The sequence below is a fragment of the Cynocephalus volans genome, chromosome 1, assembly GCF_027409185.1.
Source record: "Cynocephalus volans isolate mCynVol1 chromosome 1, mCynVol1.pri, whole genome shotgun sequence".
NCBI classification, from domain to species: domain Eukaryota; kingdom Metazoa; phylum Chordata; class Mammalia; order Dermoptera; family Cynocephalidae; genus Cynocephalus; species Cynocephalus volans.
This window is the reverse complement of record NC_084460.1, coordinates 271,099,812-271,119,496: the sequence shown is the minus strand read 5'-3', so window position 1 is coordinate 271,119,496 and position 19,685 is coordinate 271,099,812. Positions and strand designations below refer to the sequence as shown.

General features: G+C 37.1%; 2 protein-coding genes and 3 non-coding genes across 5 annotated transcripts in view; 1 reads left to right on the top strand and 4 right to left on the bottom strand.

The window, feature by feature from the left end:
- Positions 1–4,193: 4,193 nt before the first annotated feature.
- On the bottom strand, positions 4,194–4,320 carry LOC134365784 (small nucleolar RNA SNORA19). Its single transcript, XR_010022177.1, has one exon. It is a non-coding gene; the product is annotated as a small nucleolar RNA SNORA19 (small nucleolar RNA).
- A 930-nt stretch (positions 4,321–5,250) lies between these two features.
- EEF1B2 (eukaryotic translation elongation factor 1 beta 2) lies at positions 5,251–8,102 on the bottom strand. Its single transcript, XM_063101907.1, has 6 exons — positions 7,785–8,102; positions 7,165–7,287; positions 6,436–6,562; positions 6,082–6,148; positions 5,570–5,695; positions 5,251–5,456 (listed from the first exon to the last, which is right to left on the bottom strand). Exons 1-6 carry the CDS (start codon positions 7,862–7,864, stop codon positions 5,302–5,304), a joined length of 678 nt encoding a protein of 225 aa, XP_062957977.1. The 5' UTR covers positions 7,865–8,102; the 3' UTR covers positions 5,251–5,301.
- LOC134365758 (small nucleolar RNA SNORA41) lies at positions 5,799–5,931 on the bottom strand. The gene has a single exon (XR_010022170.1). It is a non-coding gene; the product is annotated as a small nucleolar RNA SNORA41 (small nucleolar RNA).
- On the bottom strand, positions 6,227–6,306 carry LOC134365709 (small nucleolar RNA SNORD51). The gene has a single exon (XR_010022155.1). It is a non-coding gene; the product is annotated as a small nucleolar RNA SNORD51 (small nucleolar RNA).
- Positions 8,103–8,408: 306 nt separating the features above from the next.
- NDUFS1 (NADH:ubiquinone oxidoreductase core subunit S1) overlaps positions 8,409–19,685 on the top strand; it is a 29,035-nt gene continuing 17,758 nt past the window's right edge. Inside the window, exons 1-9 of the mRNA XM_063099781.1 lie at positions 8,409–8,517; positions 11,949–12,013; positions 12,674–12,765; positions 14,867–14,974; positions 15,686–15,762; positions 16,359–16,440; positions 16,533–16,663; positions 17,108–17,293; positions 19,192–19,326. Of these exons, the coding sequence (XP_062955851.1) occupies positions 11,953–12,013; positions 12,674–12,765; positions 14,867–14,974; positions 15,686–15,762; positions 16,359–16,440; positions 16,533–16,663; positions 17,108–17,293; positions 19,192–19,326 (872 nt within the window). The 5' untranslated portion in view covers positions 8,409–8,517; positions 11,949–11,952. The remainder of the gene's footprint in view (positions 8,518–11,948; positions 12,014–12,673; positions 12,766–14,866; positions 14,975–15,685; positions 15,763–16,358; positions 16,441–16,532; positions 16,664–17,107; positions 17,294–19,191; positions 19,327–19,685) is intronic.

Below are 19,685 nucleotides of genomic sequence, written 5' to 3'. Positions count from 1 at the left end.
TTATTTTTAATATGAATTTCAATATTTTTTAATGTTTGATATGAGGAGGGGAGCTTCCAAAAAAAATGCTGTAACGTTTACAAAAATCTTAGGGAAACTCTAAATCCATTTGAGAATCTAATGAAAATTATTAGGTCTGTCCCCCCAAAAATGCTTTAGAATAAAATTTCAGGGAGACCTTACACAATGCCTAGTTTTAGTGGTTTTAAAAATAGCTGATAGTGGGGATATGACAGGAATCCACCAGTAGAAAGTGCTCTTGCAACCAGTGCAGGCACTTCAAGCAGAAACAGGAGTTAATATTTTATTCTCAATTTGAGGGAAGATCCAAAGAGTAGCATAGAACCCCAAGCATGGACCCAGGGTTGGGGACTCCAAGCCTCTTCCCTGGCAGTTGAAATCAGGTTGGGGTTGGGGATGTCTCTAGGGGTCCAATGTCAGAACAGATGAGTGACTGAAAGAACGAGAGGCTAGAGGAGAGGCATACTTTCTACTGGGGCATAGACCTGATGAGACGGACTTGCCTCTTCCTCAATGGAAAAAAGTTCTTTGAAATAGAGGGCAAATCCCAGGGCCTCCAGAGGTAGGATATCCGGATTTAAATCATGACTCAAATTCTAGCTCTGTGAACCTGGCTAAATTAATTCAAATTTCTAGACTTCAATTTCCCCCATCTGCAAAATAGCCATCACAATAGTAGTAACTGCCATGTAGGGTTATTGTGAAATAAATGAATTAATGCAGATAAAGTATTTAGAGCAGTGCTTAGCCCTGTAAAAATACTTGATAAATTTAGCTTGCATTATACTTATTGAATGAAATGCCTGGCACCTTCTGATATAGTAATTGCTTAGTAAATGTTAGATGGCTTCCCCCTCTTATATCAACATAACAATCTCACAGGAAGAATAAGGGAACTGCATAAAAGACTCTAAAACAAGGTAGTTTATAAGTGCTATAAAAGTGGTATTATGTGCTGGGAGGCTGCAAGGGGCAGGAAAGGAGTGAAATAAAAGGCTTCTTCAAAGAGATATTTGAAGTGCATCCCGATGAGTGAGAAAGGAGGCTATTTCAGGTAGACGGCACAGCAAGAGCAAATGTTCAGAAGATGGAAAACATGGGCTGTATTAAGAAAAGAGAAAATAGTCCTATTTTACAGGGACAGAGTGAGGACAAAAGATTCACAAATTAGTGTCAGGCTTGAATAGAAACCCATAGTTCTTCAATACTCTTTCATATAGGCAGTACTGTTCTTTTTTAGTATGCATATTTAGAAGTCTATGGACATTTTCCTTTCACTTTTACTGTATTGAAAAGCTATTCAGGCCTGCCGATGACATTTCAAATGACAGACCCTCATTTGGGACATTTCCTGAATGCAACTATTATGACTCATACAGAATATGTAAAAAGAGAATGTCTGTTTATCAGTCTCTATTTCCATTTAAAATTTGCCGTTATATGATATTATCTTCCCAACCTCCCTGAGGGTATGAAGCAAGAGTTACACTGATTGCCAACACATTATCTGGCCTATGAAGACCTGGATTTGTGCTTCTCCTTTGTCACTTATTAGGTAAATAGTTTGGGGCAAATCATTTTTCAGAGTCCAACCCTTTCCTCATCTGTAAACAGTGAGAACAATGTCTGCCTTGTTTATCTCACAGGTTTACAATGGGATTCAAATTAGACAGTGTACCTGAGGCACACATACATACATTTTTAAAAACTTTTTTATTCTAGGGACAATAGCTGACATTGCCAAATTGCATTTGTTTGGGAAAAAAATTATACATATATCCCAAAACACTATTGCAACTTTTTGTATTTGTGCCTTTGTCCATAAGCATCTTTTCATAGTGATAACCAATTAATAATCAAGTGTTTTTCAATGTCCCTATAGTCTCCATTACATTTTTAAGTAATTGTTAACTTTATAAAATATTTGAGAACATACGCTATAATTTAGCCATTTCCATTTATGTCAGGATTATAACAGTCATTTCATTTCCCTGCTTCCATTCACACCATTTCCAGATCAAAGCTCTGCCTTTTGCTGTCATTCTCTGGTTTAGAAACCTCATATAATGAGCCAGTATGTAATTCATATGCCTCTACAACTTGACCCCACCCTGTCTAATCCCAAACAAATACTGCAAAATCCCACCCAAACTGGCCTAATTGTTTTCCAAATTCCTGCTTTTATCATTCTGCCTTTCACACACCCTCCTGCTGGAATGTTTTCTTTTTTACAAATTACTGATTAAGGTCCACCCAAGCACAAGTCTGATTCCTCCAAATAACTTTTCAATTCTAGCCTTCTCTGACCCTCTCTGACCTTTCAGATTACTTGTTCAATCACAAAATAATTTTATTCTGAACAATTTTATATTTGAACCACCTCCGTATAATAATCTTCTTAAACTCTCATTTAATATTTTTATAGCATCTAAGTGACACTGAATGAATCCCATACTGTGCCCTGCCCTGTATTAGGGCTGCTGAACATGAAAAATAAAGGTTTCAGAGTCGCTGTAGTCATTGTAATCACTTATGGGACAAGTGAAAAAAAAAAGTATAGGCACTTTTATTATTTTTTGTCTTTAGCTTCTTGCCACTCCAAAGCCAGAAACAAAAAAAATCTGTATGTATACTTATGCCTTCTGAGCCTATCTGCTTAAAAACAGTTCATTTAGTATATTGGCTCCCATGCAAATGGCATATCAAGGTTTTCCACTGCAGCATTGCTTGTAATAGTAGAAAATTAAAAGCAACCTAAAGGTACAATCAATAGACTGGTTAAATAAAATATGACAGAATAGACTACGCAACTGTTAAAAAAGGAGGATGTGCTTTATGTACCAAATGGAATATCCAAGATATAATCTCTAAGATGTCTACTTCCATTTCTGTGGACAAAATGTAAGCTGCAGAAGTGTGTGTTGTCTAAGTTTACGCATATGCTTAAGTAGCTCTGGAAAGACCCAAGACCCTGGTGACATCAGCTGCTTTTATAAAAGTAACTGGAGGCCTGAGGAACAAGAGAGATTTCATTGTATACCCTCTTGAATTTTGAACTATGTTAACATATTATTTACTTTTAAAAATATGAAATCAGGCTGGCCAGTTGGCTCAGTTGGTTAGAGTGTGGTGCTGATAACACCAAGGTCCAGGGTTCAATCCTAGTCCTGGCCAGCCACCAAAAAATTAATTAATTAATTAAAAGATACCATTAAGATGTTTTTTATTCAAGACTGTGGAGTCAATTTCAAAATTGTACACTTCTTTATCATTGTAAAATCTGTAGGACATTTGTGTGTGTTTTAAAATATAAAAGTGTTTTTAATTGACCATTCTAAGTTGTCATTTTTTTGGGGGGGGGCAGCTAGTCAGTAAGGGATCTTAACCTTTGTCCTTGGTGTTACCAGCACCACATTCTCCCAAGTGAGCTAACTGGCCAGTCCAACCATTCTAAATTTTTGACCACTTTTTGCTTTTAGCCAAGTTATCACTCAACAGTCTTTTATCATTAATTTTTGTTAATAATTAACATTTTGGTCAAGCTATTTGGTACTCAATCCCCTTAACATGTCAATGATTGTGAATTATTTTTGGTTACCATTCACTAGTTACTACATCTCTATCTTTTCATAGTAGTAAGACAAGTTTATACGTGTGGTATACTGGCATTTCCAGAATCCCTAGGATCCACAGTTCTCCAGGAAATAAAGTGCTGCCCTCTGCTGACTCTCTTGATACTGACGCTGAAAATTTCCCCCATTTTAGGTGCGGCCTGTTGGACTATCACTTAGTGATTTCATTTAATACACATCTGACTAAATAAATAAATTCTATTCATTAATTTTTTTTGCATAAAAAACACAGGGTTAGTAATAATAACTACCATTTATTCATCACCTGTACAATCTCATGACAGCCACAGTAAGTACAATACCCATTTTTTAGAGGAAAAAATTTAAGCTCAGAGAAATTACGCTAACAATACATTACTGGAGCTGCAATTCCAACCCCAAGCTATCAACTTCAAACCCTATGCTTTGAACCATCACATTATACCATTTCTCAGACATATCTTTTCAAATCTATGTCATAAAACAAAAACCTAAATGGTCACATATTTATAAAGACCTGCTAGCTACTTACTAATATATGTAACCACATTTTATAAAATTTTTTGTCTGAAGGAGACTGGCAGCATTACTATATAGTGATACTAATAAACCTTCAAATATTTGTATAGCACATAAGAAATAACACAACTCACATATACAAAAGAAAGCAGGTCAATGAAATGTGCAGTAAATTCTCTTTATAATATAAAGTTTCCCACATTCATGGTTATAAAAACAAAAATCAGACTGACAGGAAAGAGACAACACTGTGTGGTTCTAGAGGAAACTGACCTAAAACAAATTATTTCATCTCTTTGGTACATTTCTACAAAATAAAGAGACCTTTAGAGATCAGCAATTTCCAAGCTCTACCTTTGTAAAACTGTAAAAATGTAAAATAAAAAATCAAACGTTATATACCCCAAAGGTAACCGTTAAGATACAGCTGTTTCCAATACTTGACTATCAGTTGACTCAACAAACTACCCTCATCCTGCAGCACTAGGTTAAACGATTTCGGGATCCAAGTAAAATATCCCACCTCCACACTCAATCATGTTATTGAACCTCCACAGAAAAGTGAAGCTTATCAGAGAAGCCCAAGAACCAGTTACCTGTATTATCTTCCTCCCAGAACATGCTATTCCAAATCACATTCCCAACACTTGAGGTTTTATAGTACATTATCTTAAATTTGCAATATCTCATATGTTGATAAGTGGTTATAATTTACGACAAATTCTGGGAAGCTGTCCCTGACCTGACTTCCCTCCCATCTTGTAACACTTAAAATTCTTTTTTCTTTTTTTGGCAGCTGGCTGGTATGCGGATCCGAACCTTAAAATTATTTTCAAGTAAGATTTGTAATTGTGTAATTTGTCAGTCAACTAATCCCAACTTGAAGAGCCTGGAGTATAATAAATCACATCATTTGCATCATGCAGTGCTGAGGACATATCAAATTGGGTGCAGAACTGTACCACAATTACCAAATGTCTAACAAGAATGTTAAACCAAATTTTTATTTATGAATTATATATCCATTAAACTCCCTCCCTCAAAATGAGAAGAATATATATATATCACCCTCCAATTTAACAAACTCAAGAGCCAACGGTTATCTTTCAATCTCCAGCTTTTATTTAAGTGCAATGATCCAGAATGGATTTTAGATCTTGTTGAAAGCAGCCACATCCATGGACTGCACATAGTCCTCAAAAGCAGTGATCTGCTCCTCCAGCATATCTGTTCCAACTTTATCATCTTCAACAACACACTGTATTTGTAGTTTTTTAATTCCATATCCCACTGGAACTAGTTTAGCTGAAAAGAGCATTAAGAAAAATCTTAGTTAGATAAGTCCTGTTGATCCTCAAAAGTTCAAACTGTATGAAAATTTCAGATGTCCATTTCAAAAAGCAAAGATTATAACTCACAGGAGCCCCAGACCAAGCCGTCTGCTTGAATGCTTCTGACGCACTCCTCTAATTTTGCCATATCTGTCTCATCATCCCAGGGTTTCACATCTAGTAAGATGGAAGACTTGGCAACAAGTGCAGGTTCTAAAAAAGAAATAGCATTATTAAGATAATTATATTTTTTCACCCTAGTCCAAGATACTTAACAAATCTTCTCAATTAGTTTCACAAAACTACAGAAAACATCTTGTGTCTGTCACACACATGTCCACTTTCTGTTTTGCTAAGAAAGAGGTGTTTAATAGTGTAACAGTTTCTTTTCCACAGAGGAATGCCACAACTGCTACCATAAGAACAGCTGCAGACCAGTAGCTGTGGAAGTTTCAAGAGGAAGAACCTTTACACAAGACTTTAAAATACTGACCAATTCAAGAATGTGGAGGAAGTTACTTTGAGGTCATGCTTTGAAAAAGATTTCTCACATTATTAAGAAATGAAGTTAAATAAACACAAATTATAAAATGACCTACTTTTGGCTTTCTTTGATTCATACTGTGCAAGTCGTTCTTCTCTTAGCCTTTTCGCTTCCTCGCTTTCCTGTAAAGAAAAAATTTAGTACATTTTACAAAGCTGGTTGTTCCTGTTTAAAGCTGGTGGGGTCATAATAAAAAAGACCAGCTTTATCAGAAAAAAAGCAAATCCATCACAAACTCAGCCGAAAGATGGTGATTTGATTTTATTCATTATGTAAGCAGTGCAAATTTTTAAACAGCAGATAAAAATGAAGACAGGGTTCAAACCCAGGCAATGTGGCTACAAAGAGTGTGCTTATGCACAATGATATACTGCCTATCAATTTATTCTCTTATATAAACATGCCATACCTCCTCGTCATCAGACCCAAAAAGATCAATGTCATCATCGTCTTTACTATCCGTAGCTCCACTTCCTGTGGTGTCTTCAACATCAGCAGGACCATACTTGCCCAAAGCTTTCTTCACCCCTGGCAGGCTTGAAAAAAATTTAAATTTATATTAGGTTGGTATAACATCCATTTCTAAACAATACAGGAGAACTTTACCACTGCTTCATACTAATAATTTACCCTTTAACACACTCCCAGGTAAATAATACTCTTATACTTTTAACTCCTCACCCAACAAAAGTTAGTACCGTGTGAGACATTATATTCAATACTCACTATGATTTACTCTTTCAGTATGAACATTTCTGTTTGAGATTTAAGTACGCTCAGTTCCATTCTTAGTGAACTGGAGTCCATTTCCCCAAACTTCCACCCTTGTTGGCAGTTTCAGAAGAATGGCCAAGGACTGAATGAATGAGCCACCCTCTCACCCCAGAGGTGGCCCCCCTAGGTCAGGGTCGAAGCACATTGGCAGGGCAGTGTGGGGAAAAGTTGAACTGCTGTTGTCCATGTTCTACCTGTTCTGTGAAAAAATGGAGGACTTCAGTCTTTTGGCCTTCTAAGGTCACAAAGAAATTTAGCTTACAGTATCCCAACAAAACTAAAGTAGCCTGGGTCCAATTTTGTTAAGGGAAAATCCTGATTAAGCTTAGAAAGCAATCTTACTCTTCAAGTAGGTAAATTTTACCTGGCCTTTTCTTTTTCATAAGACTTGATGTGATTATACCAACGTAGAGCATGACACAAGTCAGCAGGCGGTGGGCCGGAGACTGCTTCAAATACTGCCACATCTGCTTGTGATGGCACATACCTGCTCATGATACAAAAACAATTACACACACTTAAAAAAAAAAGACACGAACACCAACAAATAAACGACAAATGCCATATCCGTCACGTTGATTAGTGGGAACTAGCCTGGTAGTTTTTTAATAAGCTCCTTAAGATCAGAGACCATCTGTTTGGGTCGCCACCACGCTGTCCTGAGGAATGAATGAATGTCTTCCACTTAGTACACCTCAAAGACTGCAATCCTTAACATAGCTCTATCTACAGGATAACATTAACTTGGCAAGCAAAGACATGGAAAATCCTGACTGGATCGAGTGGGTGCAAATAAAGCATACTTTAACTCTTCCTCCTCGCAAGGCCCCCAGGCCTCCGGTGACTGAGAACTGGCACTTTCTACCTCAACCTCGGGAGGGTCCTGGGGCCCGGCCTTCTTCCCTCCCGCGGCAGCGAAGGCTGCGCCACGTGGCCCCGGCCCGAGAAGTTCCATGGCGGCCCCGTCTCGGCCCGTCCGCTCACCCCTCGATGTAGCTCTTGTCCGCCAGGTAGTCGTTGAGCACCTGGAGCCCGGCGGGGCTTTTCAGGTCTCCGAAACCCATAGCGTCGACTGTACCAGAAAGCCGGGTAGCAGCGGAAGGAAAGGGGGCAGCTAGTCAGTGCCCGGCGCTAAGACGAAAAAAAGGGCCCGGAAAGGGCAGAAAATTCCTTATATAGAGACGGAGGCGTTTCCCTCCACCGCACCCGGCCGTAGGTTAAAGGTCAAAGTACGGTGGTATTCTCCCTCCTCCACGTAAAAATTGGGGGCTCTGAATTTGTCCACAAATTATCCGGGACCTTTCGTTGTGCTTAGAAAAAATAATAAAAAGGGTATTTCTTTAATTCCTACCTCCACAGCTCCCGAAGACTACAGGAACCGCCCCTTCAAGAGCCGGAGATGACCGAAGACGTTCGGCCTCTGGGCTGCCAGCCACTTCCGGCGGAACTGCGGGGCCAAGTCGTCCTTCCCGCCTCCACCTCCTCACCGCTGCTCCGACCTCCGCCCCGCCCTCTGCCTGGCTGACGGAAATTGCCGAACTCAACCTTAGCGGAAAATTTGTCGAATGTGGGCTTTCTAGTCCCTCCTGGCTTGCCGTTCTCCAGGGATGACAGAGTTAGCCGAGGCCGCCATATTGAATGAGTGACCCGGCCTTTTTAGGGGATTGTTGTGGTCCTGACAGTTCAGCAGAGCAGCCTCGGCGGCTCCGGGGAGAAGGTGAGGCAGTGTTTGGGTGGGAAGGCTGAGGTGCCTCGGCCAGGGGTGGGGTTTATTTCTTGACAGGACTGTTTTCTTTAGCCCCGGCAATTCATTCTCCTCTTGTCCTTGACTGGTGCCGCTTCCCGCCCCGGCGTCTCGGGAGCCCTAGAGAGCCGGCCGGTGAGGGCTGTTAGTCACGGTCTCTGGTCTAATGAAGCAGAAGGGAGGAGAAGGATCAGGAGGCCTTCCGGAGCGGTGGCCTGAATGCAGGCTTGTGGGCAACCTTCCCTCTGCAGGGAAAATGCAGGGCATTCCCGTCTCAGAGGAGGAGGCCTTTTGTTCCCCGGGAGAGGATCTGTGTCAGGTGACTTAGACACAGATCGTTAAAGACAGCATTTCCCCCCAGATCTCCACATACCTGATACAGTACATCATTGTTTGGTCGCTAATTGCCTTAGGAACCGTCCACGCCTGTGATTGTTCTTTGGGTTTTTTGTTTGTTTGTTTGGTCCATTGACCATGTTGAGTAGCCCTTTTTATTCCTTTCACTGGTGGGGAAACTGAGAAAAAGGACTTTTAAAAGGTCGCACTGCAAATAACAAAGCTACGTTCTTTACAAGTTCTTGGGACCTAACGCATGTACTGTAAGATCGTGAATCAGACACAACTCTGTTCGCACACGAATTGACAGTATAGAAAATGTAACGTGAACTGTTTTTGGTGAACAAATATCAAGCTTTTGTTTTCTTGAGGAATTTTTTCCCCGCGGTGTTGTGCATCATTAAGCGGAGTGTTATACAAAGCCTCCAGAGCACCTGCGCTTTTTAATTCCAGGAAAGTTGTTTCTACAAATTGCGGCTGGAGATTGGAGATTCAATTCATTGAGCAAATAGTTATTGAACGTCCACTGTAAGCCAGAAATGAGTTCCTAAAGAGGAGTAAAATGGGTGATATGACTGGAGAGTAGTCTTGAAATTGTAGATAGGCTAGTCAAAGATTTGAAGGATGAGAAGGGGCCGGAAAGATCTGAGAGAAGAGCAGTTCCGTCTAAGGCCACAGCCCGTGGGAAAAGGGAAGGGGCTCTGGAACAGTGTGAAGTAGGGAGACCTGTTAGGCTATTGGAATAGTCCAGGCAAGAGGTGACGGTGGCGTGGAATAGCGTGGTACCTTGGAGGGAAGAAGATGCGGGATACATGGTGGAGATCGTGGAGTGGTATACTCCCTATACCGAAAAGTGTCTGCTCTAATTTTAGAAATGATTGGCCATTAACAATCTTTTCCGTTCTTGGTAGATAAGTTTGTTTAAAGTATATATATCAAAGTGTTGCTAATCTGTATTTCTTATGTTGGGGCTATGCGATGTTCCATCTGATGCTGTGTCTTCAACAAACAGCCTAGTAGTTCTGGTTAATTTCCTGTCTAAAGTGGACACTACTTTTGTACTGTATTGGAGACAAACAAAGTTTTAAAATTGTTGTATGAAATACTGATTGTTGATTTAGTCTGTCAGTACTTTAGTTTTAGGAGTTGTATGCCAGGAAAGGGGCCAAATATATTTCACAGTATCACATACTAAAATAAAATTTATCACTAACCGGCTGGCCAGTTAGCTCAGTTGGTTAGAGTTGCAGCGTTATAACACCAAGGTCAAGGGTTCAGATCCCTGCACATGCTAGCCACCAAAAAAAAAAAAAAAAAGCAAAATAAACACCTGTATCTTCCTCTAGAATCAAAGCCTGAAATGCTTGTACCAATTCTGTGCTTCTGAGAACACCAAGTCAATTGTTTGAGAACACCGAGTCAAGGGTTTTGGATCCTGGTACAGGCTAGCCACCAAAAATAAAAATAAAATTTATACTAAGGTCACGGGTTCAGATCCCCGAACTGGCCAGCAGCCAAAAAAAAAAAAAAAAAAAAAAAATTATTACTAGCCTACAGCAACCGGAATAATAAAGATATATAAATATAAAGAGAGTGTGCTGGTAGTAAAGAGAAAGTGCACAAAAGAAGAGCACTGCCTAAATTGCCTAAATTGTACTGCCTAAATTGAATTTAGCTTTATCTGGCATTTGTTGAGCTCCTATAATAGTACATAGCCTAGGAATTATTGTTTTCGCTGTGCTCTGTAAATAAAGAACCAGAAACTGATTTACCAAAAATCACTCACTGTTAGGTAACAGACTTCATGTTTGCTGCAAATTCTGAATTAAAGGAATTAATGAAGTCTGAATTAATGAAATTTTCTATTATATATCATCTATGATAAGTGTGCAGAATTTTGTGCTTATGAGACTGACGCGCTGCCTACTGCGCTAAGAAGGCAGGTCAGAATTTTGTGCTTAAAACTTATGTATATGTACTATTTTCCAATAGTACCGTTGCAACTTTTGAAATTTTTTTACTGTTGAAGTTTTTTGTTGATACATTCTAATCACATAATTTGCATTTTTAATATCTTTAAAGGTTCCAAATAAGAAAGTATGACTTTAGATACTTAGCCCATATGATCAAGTGAGTAGACAAAAAAACTCTTAAAAGTTCAGTTAACTTTTCTTTCTGTTTGCTTATATATTTCTTTACTAAAGTGTTTTTTTTTTTTTTTTTAATGTAATCCACTCCCATTTTTTTCAATAAATCAGTAAACCTTTTAGAGCAGTGTCTCAGATTCAGCACTGTTGACACTTTGGATAATTCGTTATTGTTGGGGGACTATCCTGTGCATTGTAAGATGTTTAGCAGAACCCTGCCCTTTACCTACTAGATGCCGAGAGCTTCTCCCCACTTGTGACAACATAAAGTGTCTCCAGACATTGCCAAATAGACCCTGGGGAGCAACCAGTGCTTGAGAACCACTGTTTAGAGCTTACTGTGTGCCAGCCATGGGAGGTTGGTTCTGAAGATAGAAAGATTCAAGGAGTTCATAATGCAGTTGAGTGTAGAACAGGCGTGTAAACAGATAATTAAAATCTGATAAAATATAAATGTACTAGTCAGCATAGAAGATGGCTCTCAAGATACTTCAAAGGTTTGGACTTGTGAGTTGTTTCAGAATATCTCAGCAGCAGTTAGTAGATAACTGTGCCTAGAACGTACAGTGATAGAATGCACATTGGAGGGAAATGAGGGCAGACAGGTAGACTTTATTTTATATAGCCATTGATGATAAGCTCACTGTTATTCTTGCATTTTATTTTACTATATGGTAGTGTTTTAAGTTTGATCACTTCCTTATAGTTAATATTATAGAATCAGAAAGCCCAAATTTATACACAGGCTGCTCCTTAGCTTCTTGACATTGTCTAAGTTAGTCAATGTCTCTGAGACTGAGTATTCTCATCTGCAATGACATGTTCGTGAAGTACTTTGAAGCCATAATTACACTACTAAAATTTTGTAATTAGGTGTCCCCCCCACAACATTAGTATAATTCTTCTTTGTTTTATTTTTAGCAATATGTTAAGGATACCTGTAAGAAGGGTCTTAATAGGCATTTCTAATTCTCCTAAAGGATGTGGTGAGTATTTTTTTTTAATTTGTCTTTGTGGGTGTTAAGACTTTTTATCTTTGTAAATTCATAGGTCTATGGAATATTTCTTCAAACACCTTAAACTCGTAATTTGTTTTAAATAAAAAGAGAAAAAAATGGACTAAGGTGAATAGAATAATTTTCAAAATACAATTTTACGTTAAACAGTTTACAGAAATTATGGAATAGAAAGTATTAGGGATTACCCATCACTGCCAAAATGGAAATATCTTGGTGAGAGCATCACCTTGTAACACCAGGGTAAAGGGTTCAGATCCCTGTACCGGCCAGCTGCCAAAAAATAAGAAAATAAAAAAATAAAAACATCTGACTCCAAAAAGGAAAAACCACAGTCATTCTGTTTTTGAAAAGTGGTCTTCTAATGAACATACTTAAGTGATATTAAAAGTTTTAGTTTAAACTATGCTTAAAAGTAGACAACCATATTCTCTTTAGTATTCAGGATTGAAAAAGCTTTTTTGTAATTCAGTGTTTTAAAAGTTTGCATCTAGAGAAATAGAGAGGAATAATATAAAATGAAGAAAAACTTTAGACTTGTAGGTAGAGTTAATTAATCCATTATCCTCTACTGTATAATAAATTCAACTCTGTTAATTTGTCTTTCACCTTAATATTTTTGATGGTCAGTTCGAACAACTGCCACAGCAGCAAGCAACTTGATTGAAGTATTTGTTGATGGTCAATCTGTAATGGTGGAACCGGGAACTACTGTTCTCCAGGTAGGCATATGTTCTAATTCTTTATTTTTGTGTGTGTGTGTGTTTTGATTTTTGAAAAAAAACATCAATTTTTCCTTTATGCTGTTTATTTACTTACAAAAAAGAACTACAGATAGCAAAATTATATGAAAATAGATTGATTTTAAATTTTGGAATTTCAAAGTGAGCTATTTATCTGTTTCTGGCATTCTTAGTGAACTAGGGTTGTTTTTCTGTTTCACTTCTGCCTTCCAAATGAATACCCATTAAGAAATTTGAAGTTACCTAAAATAAATGATTAGTTACTATAGGTAAGTTTGTGAAAAGTAACCTTAGATTGTTGTGGGCCTGCTTGATACTTTTCACTTTCCTGTAACCTTACTGCTTTTATTAATATTTCTAGGAATATGTCCTACAAAGTGGGTAAACGGAGGGTTGTATGTTCTTAAATTTATGCCCTAAATATTTAATTTCTCCAAATACCTTCAGAAATAACAAATTTGGTCATGGATAAGTGATGCTTCATTCCATCTGCATGTTATCACAGAGCTAAATGTTCTTTGTTCATTTCAGCAGTCATTTCTAGATTATCTGCCAGGCATAGACATGCAAGCACTAAATATAATATATAACAAAAGTATGTTCAAGGTACAGTGGAAAGTATTGTGGCAAAGGTAGGAGGTGGTAGAAAGAGATGTCAGGGGTGTCTCAGGTGATCCCTGAGATTTTAAAGGATGAATAGGTTTTTTTATACTTGAACAAGAAGGACGTGCATTTCCCATAGATAAATAATTAGCTAAGGCAAATAGCTTGTTGTGTTTAGGAAGTTTGAAATAGTTTGGTATTGATGAAACATAAGGTATATATAGAAGATGAGATGACAAGAAATCAAGTTATTGAGGAAGAGACGGTCCAGTCATGAAATACAGTTTCTGCCATGCAAAAGAGCTTGTAGTTTGACTCATTGGGAGTTTTAGTGGCTACTAAGCACTGTGACAGTGTCTGAAGAGGATGATGGTTTGGAGGGTAGCAAAATTGGAATGAGCGACAAGGAAACAGTATCTTGTACTAGTGGAGCAAGAAATGAAAAGGCCTAAAATACATAGTGACAATGGGAATGAAAACAAGAGGGTACACTTAAGGGAGAATGTAGACAGACAGGCCTTTAGGAATGATGAAGAGCAGAATAATTTTTGTGATTTTCTGGCTTTGGTAGCTTATTTGGGGATGTACGGAGGGAGCAGAAATAGGTTGAATTTAAGCTATCTAACATATATATGCAAATGCGTATTTGAGTCTGAAGCTTGGAGAAGTGGATGACTGTCAGAGCTACAGATGAAAGTTTGTACATAATCGTCATTTGGAATGTGAGCTAGTATGAAGGCTGGGACAATGTCTCATGTTCACCTATTCTCTAGCACATAGGAAACACTCAATACATTTTTGCCAACTAAATAAAGACATTGGAAATTGATGAGATTGCTTTAATGTGAGGGCTGAGGATGGAAGAACTAACTCTAGAGGACAATTGAACATGTTTACAGGCTAAAAGAAGGAGGGGCCTGCAGAGAAGGAGAGGTGATAATTGGTAGAGCAGGGCTAATCCTCTTTACTTGGCAAACAGAAACTGGGAAGAGCTTCAGCACAGTGGGAGTGTAAATCCTGGGTGGGGTATAGGAAGCCAAAGATAGAACTAGATCATAGCCAGCTAGGTGGTGTGAAATGAAGTTTGTAATCCAAAGGAGGGGAGTGAGGCAGAGAGGAAGTCCAGGTATGAAACCATTGATACAGAGTTTGAAGGGGGAGCCATTGTGGACAAGGTTCATAGCAGATCTGGGAAATTAAGCCTTCAGCACAGTCTGAGGACACTTTGTCCAGTTTCTTCCACACAAGGTGAAGGCAGTCTTTAGATCCTCTGAGGAAGCTTCAGAGCAGACAGGCGTTGGGCTCAAAAGCAAAGAAGTAGGGAAATCTCTTCAGGGACTGAAGTAAGAATAGATGAAGACATAGATATTTATAAATAAGAGTAGTAATAAGATAGCTTTTTTTTTTACTTTTCTGTGTTTCAGCAATAACAGGGGTCAAGTTATTCAAATGAAAACATTTTGACTTTGTCTTCTAGGCTTGTGAGAAGGTTGGCATGCAGATCCCTCGATTCTGTTATCATGAAAGGTTGTCTGTTGCTGGAAACTGTAGGATGTGCCTTGTCGAAATTGAGAAAGCTCCTAAGGTATTTGATATCTAAAATTCCACACCATGCTGTGGAAGGTAGAAAACTTTAAATCTTGTAGTGAATTTTATTTAGAATCAATATTGTTGTATTGGAGAACCTAGTTCTATTTACTTTTGTCTATAAATTTAATATTTTCTTGTGCTATTGATTCTCTTCATTTCAAAATTGGAAACACATTGATGGAAGTGCTTTATAAACAGACGTGCCATATAATTATATCCAATCTAGAAATTAAAGATGATTCTCATAGCTGTCAATATTTCCAAACGTCTGTATGACACACAACTAGGATATAGAATTGCCAAGCAGCGTGTTAGAAGTGTGTATGCTATTCCATTTTCACTAGAGAAAACGGTTGGAGTGAAGACGTTCACTTTCAATAGTTTAATTGCATTTTGGCGTATGCATGCAATTTTAATTCAGAAGTGCCTGCCAATGAAAGCACAGTTCTTCAATGTTCTGTTTCAGGGCAAATAAAAAACTGCATTGACTATTAGTATAAACCTAAGCAGTAGGATGTCTTATTTGTTTCTAAGAGAAATGTAAAGTGCCAGATTTTCATATTATGAATATGAAAACTTTAAAAATTCAGTCTTAAAAAATATTCTGTTCTTTGCTCTTTTTCAGATGTATAATTTAATGTTTTTATATATTGGATTGCTTATTAAGAAATTTTTCCCCTGAAAAATTTTTCCATTGAAATTCCAGGTTGTAGCTGCTTGTGCCATGCCAGTAATGAAGGGTTGGAATATCCTGACAAACTCAGAAAAATCTAAGAAAGCCAGGTACTTTCTTAGCCTTTCTTAGAGCAGAAAATTGCACATTTCAGTGTTTAGACCTTCCTATAGATTAGGAATTCATTATCAAACTGAAGAAGGTTGGTGTGTCTGGCTTCTTGGAGCAGTGGAAGTGAGTACACAGTAGAGGAAGTCAAAAGAAAGGGTTATGTTATCAAGCCTAGAATGGGCTCAGCATTAAAAACCCTGCTCAGCTGGTGATGAACAGTGAATCTGAGGCTTGCTGAGCTTAGGTTATTTCAGTATTTCAGTATTATTACAGATTATCACTATACTGTACTGGCATTGATTATATTTATTTGTTTTTGTTTTGAATTAATGTTAATATTTTCTGAGGACCATTTTGTAATTTTTGATAATTCTGTATTGTGAAAAGCCGTAATTTTCTAGATTCTCTAATGATATTTTATTCTAGACTTTTATAAGCATTTTCCAAGTAGTGTGTTTAATACTACCAGGATGATAGTTACATTGTAATAGTAAATGTAAAATTAATACTAACTATATAAGAAAGTATACATGTGTAAAGGTTATTTAAACAGTCTGTTGTTAAACCATTTTTCATATTACAATTTACCTTACAGAGAAGGTGTGATGGAGTTCTTATTAGCAAATCACCCACTGGACTGTCCTATTTGTGACCAGGGAGGTGAATGTGATCTGCAGGTATACAATCAAATCTCATAAATCTTTTTGGTTGTTTCAAGTTTTAACTTCATTAAGCAGTATTAGATTGACACTTTTGTAATCTACATAAGGACCAGTCCATGATGTTTGGAAGTGATAGGAGCCGATTTTTAGAGGGGAAACGTGCTGTGGAGGACAAGAATATTGGACCATTGGTAAAGACCATCATGACTAGATGTATACAGTGTACTCGCTGCATCAGGTAATTTTTTTCCTTCTCTTTCCTGGGTTATCTAGTATTAACAAAATTTGGTGGAATAACAACACTGGAAAGGAAGGCAATTTTTGTTTGGTGGAAGAAGAGGAATGTTGTTTTCAATGTTTTCTGCATATGCCAATAAAATGAATAAGTTGTTCACTTTTATTTTAGTTTGGATTTAAAAATTAAAATCTACAAGCATTCACTCTGTGATAACTTTCTGAACTGTACACATATGATTTGTATGGTTTTCTATTTGTGTGTTATACCTCAAATTAGATGCAAACATTTATTGAATTATTTTTTATACAGGGACTGTACTTGCCATTGAAAACATACTCATGTCTTTTTAATGTTTTGAAAATCATTATCTGTTTGTAATCATGAATGTGAAAGGAAATAATTTTACTGGATTTGACTATTTGAGAGCACATTTTTATCTTGCAGGTTTGCAAGTGAGATTGCAGGAGTAGATGATTTGGGAACAACAGGCAGAGGAAATGATATGCAAGTAGGCACATACATTGAGAAGATGTTCATGTCTGAACTGTCTGGGAATATCATTGATATCTGCCCTGTAGGTGCCCTAACCTCTAAGCCCTATGCCTTTACTGCCCGGCCTTGGGAAACAAGGTATTCATCTTTGTGCTTTTTATCCTTAATTCACTGCTATTCAAAAAATGTTAAGGGTCATTTTCTTCCTGAGTTTTAATTGTTTTGATCAGCTAAGTTTTCCTTCACTTTAAGTAAAAACCCTTTTAATGGAAGGTTAGTAGTTAGGTTGAAGGATCGGATGAACCTGTGCAAATTAATTATGGTTTTCTTAGAAATTAATTCTAAAGTATTTAACCACAAAATTATTTTTTTCACTTGTTCTTCCAAGGAGTAAGTTGACGGTCTCCTTTCTTACTATATATTAAGTATTCAACCATATGGATATGTCATACTTTACTTAACCAGTTCTTATTATTAGACATTTAGCTTGCTGCTATTTCTTTATAATTACAAATCTATGTAAAACATTACCATTCATAAATTTTTTTTGTATGTCTTTTGATTCTCTTGATTAAACCAAGAAATGGGATAGGTAGATGCAAATATGAATATTTTTAAGATTCTTAAAGTATCGTCAAATTTCCCTCCACTTTTAAACTTTATGTTTTTCAAATCCAGAATTTCTATTTTTTAAAAAATAATTTCTGGGCCGACCCCATGGCTCACTCGGGAGAGTGCGGCGCTGAGAGCGCAGCAGCGCTCCTGCCGCAGGTTCGGATCCTATATAGGGATGGCCAGTTCGCTCCACTGGCTGAGCGCCGTCACAAAAAAGGACCAAAAAAAAAATAATAATAATAATAATTTCTGTATTTTTACTTAGAATTTCTACATATTGATTCATGGTTGTCATACTTGTCTTTTAATTCTTTGAGCTTGTTTTCCTTTGGCTCTTTGAACATATTTTAATATTATTGTTGTTATTTTTACTTTCTCAAAAAATTTATTTAATTTTATTTATTTATTTGTTATTATTTTTGAATGAAGCTTCTTAGGAGTTGCTCCTGCATACTTAGTAGTCAGATAATGATTGTTTTCAAATACCTTGAGCCAATAAGACTTCCATCCTCTGTTAATGGATTTGTATGTGGACAGAGGTACCTATTCACAGTTCAGGCTGTTTTCAAGTCTACCCAGCTTTAACTTTCTGCTGGGCACTTTGAGTCTCAGTGTTGTCCAGGAGTATGTGAATAGCTTGGGCCTTACCTGGTCTCAGTTGCACATATGTGCAGGCTCAGCTAGGAGTGCTTGCCCCACCTATGACTGCGACCTCAGGCTAGTAGACTCTTGGTTTTCCTTAGCTCAAGACCTCTGAGATACCACATCTACAGGCAAGTTTGATCATTGATCCAAATTGAGTGAGTTGTCTCTGTCTGCAGCAAAGAAGCTCCTTCACACCTGCCCCACCCTGGAAAAACCTCCAGTTCAAGGTGGTAGGGAGAGGAATAGAAGTAGTGTCGAGCCAGACCAGCACAGATTTTCAATGTTCTTACTCAAAGTAAAACATTTTTTCATGCATAAAAGTTTTTCACATTGTTGTATGCCTTTGGTAAATTTCCAAGTGTTGAAATTTCCAGATGCTGAAATGGTGGTTTCTGTTACTTTTGTTCAGCTTTATTTTTACATTTTATGTAGAAGACTTGCTGAATTCCTGAATTGGCCATAGCCAGAAGTCTTGCCCCTGTTGTTATTTATTCTGATACTCAAATTGCCCCAGATTTGGCTAGTTGGAGCCCTTTCATACTTGTTTTTGTGTCAGATAATAGTTTCAAAACCTTTATTATTGCGTTAGGAATTTATGTGATGTGTTAAAATGTGGGGGCACATTTTTTTTATTGCAACTCCTCTGAGCTCCATTATTTTTAGAAACTTGGGGAATTAATTTTTATTTATTTATTTTTTTTGAGTAAACCAGATAATGGAAACTTTGTTCTTATTCTCACAATTAACATAGTAAATACGTGTGTTTATTTTCACAGAAAGACAGAATCCATTGATGTAATGGATGCAGTTGGAAGTAATATTGTGGTTAGCACAAGAACTGGAGAAGTGATGAGGATTTTGCCACGTATGCATGAGGATATAAATGAAGAGTGGATCTCTGATAAAACCAGGTATATGCAAGGTTGTTTCCTTAACTTTTGCAATTTATTTAAAGGAAATTTTATAATAATTTAAAATTATAATGTTATATTTAAATATTTTAAATATAAATATATAAATATTTATATTAATAAATATAATTTTTATAAATATTTATATAAATATTTATATTTATAAATATACATATTTTAAATATTTATATAAATATTTATATATTTAAATATAAAATGTTTCAAATTAGTTAATAAATATAGAATATAGATTTTAATAGTCCTAGTTCTATCACTGGCTTTTGTACTAACTTTGAGGAAGATCTTTTTCCTCTCACGTGGAGAAACTGAAGTAGATTAAGATACTTTCTCAATCTACA

Bases quoted from the DNA above. Each gene is read 5' to 3' on its own strand.
- EEF1B2 (XM_063101907.1), bottom strand. From the start codon at position 7,864: ATGGGTTTCGGAGACCTGAAAAGCCCCGCCGGGCTCCAGGTGCTCAAC. The intron at 7,288-7,784 runs GTGAGCGGACGG...TATCATGAGCAG, and splicing joins GACAAGAGCTACATCGAGGG to GTATGTGCCATCACAAGCAG. The intron at 5,696-6,081 runs GTAGGTCATTTT...TTTCTTTTTTAG, and splicing joins TGAATCAAAGAAAGCCAAAA to AACCTGCACTTGTTGCCAAG.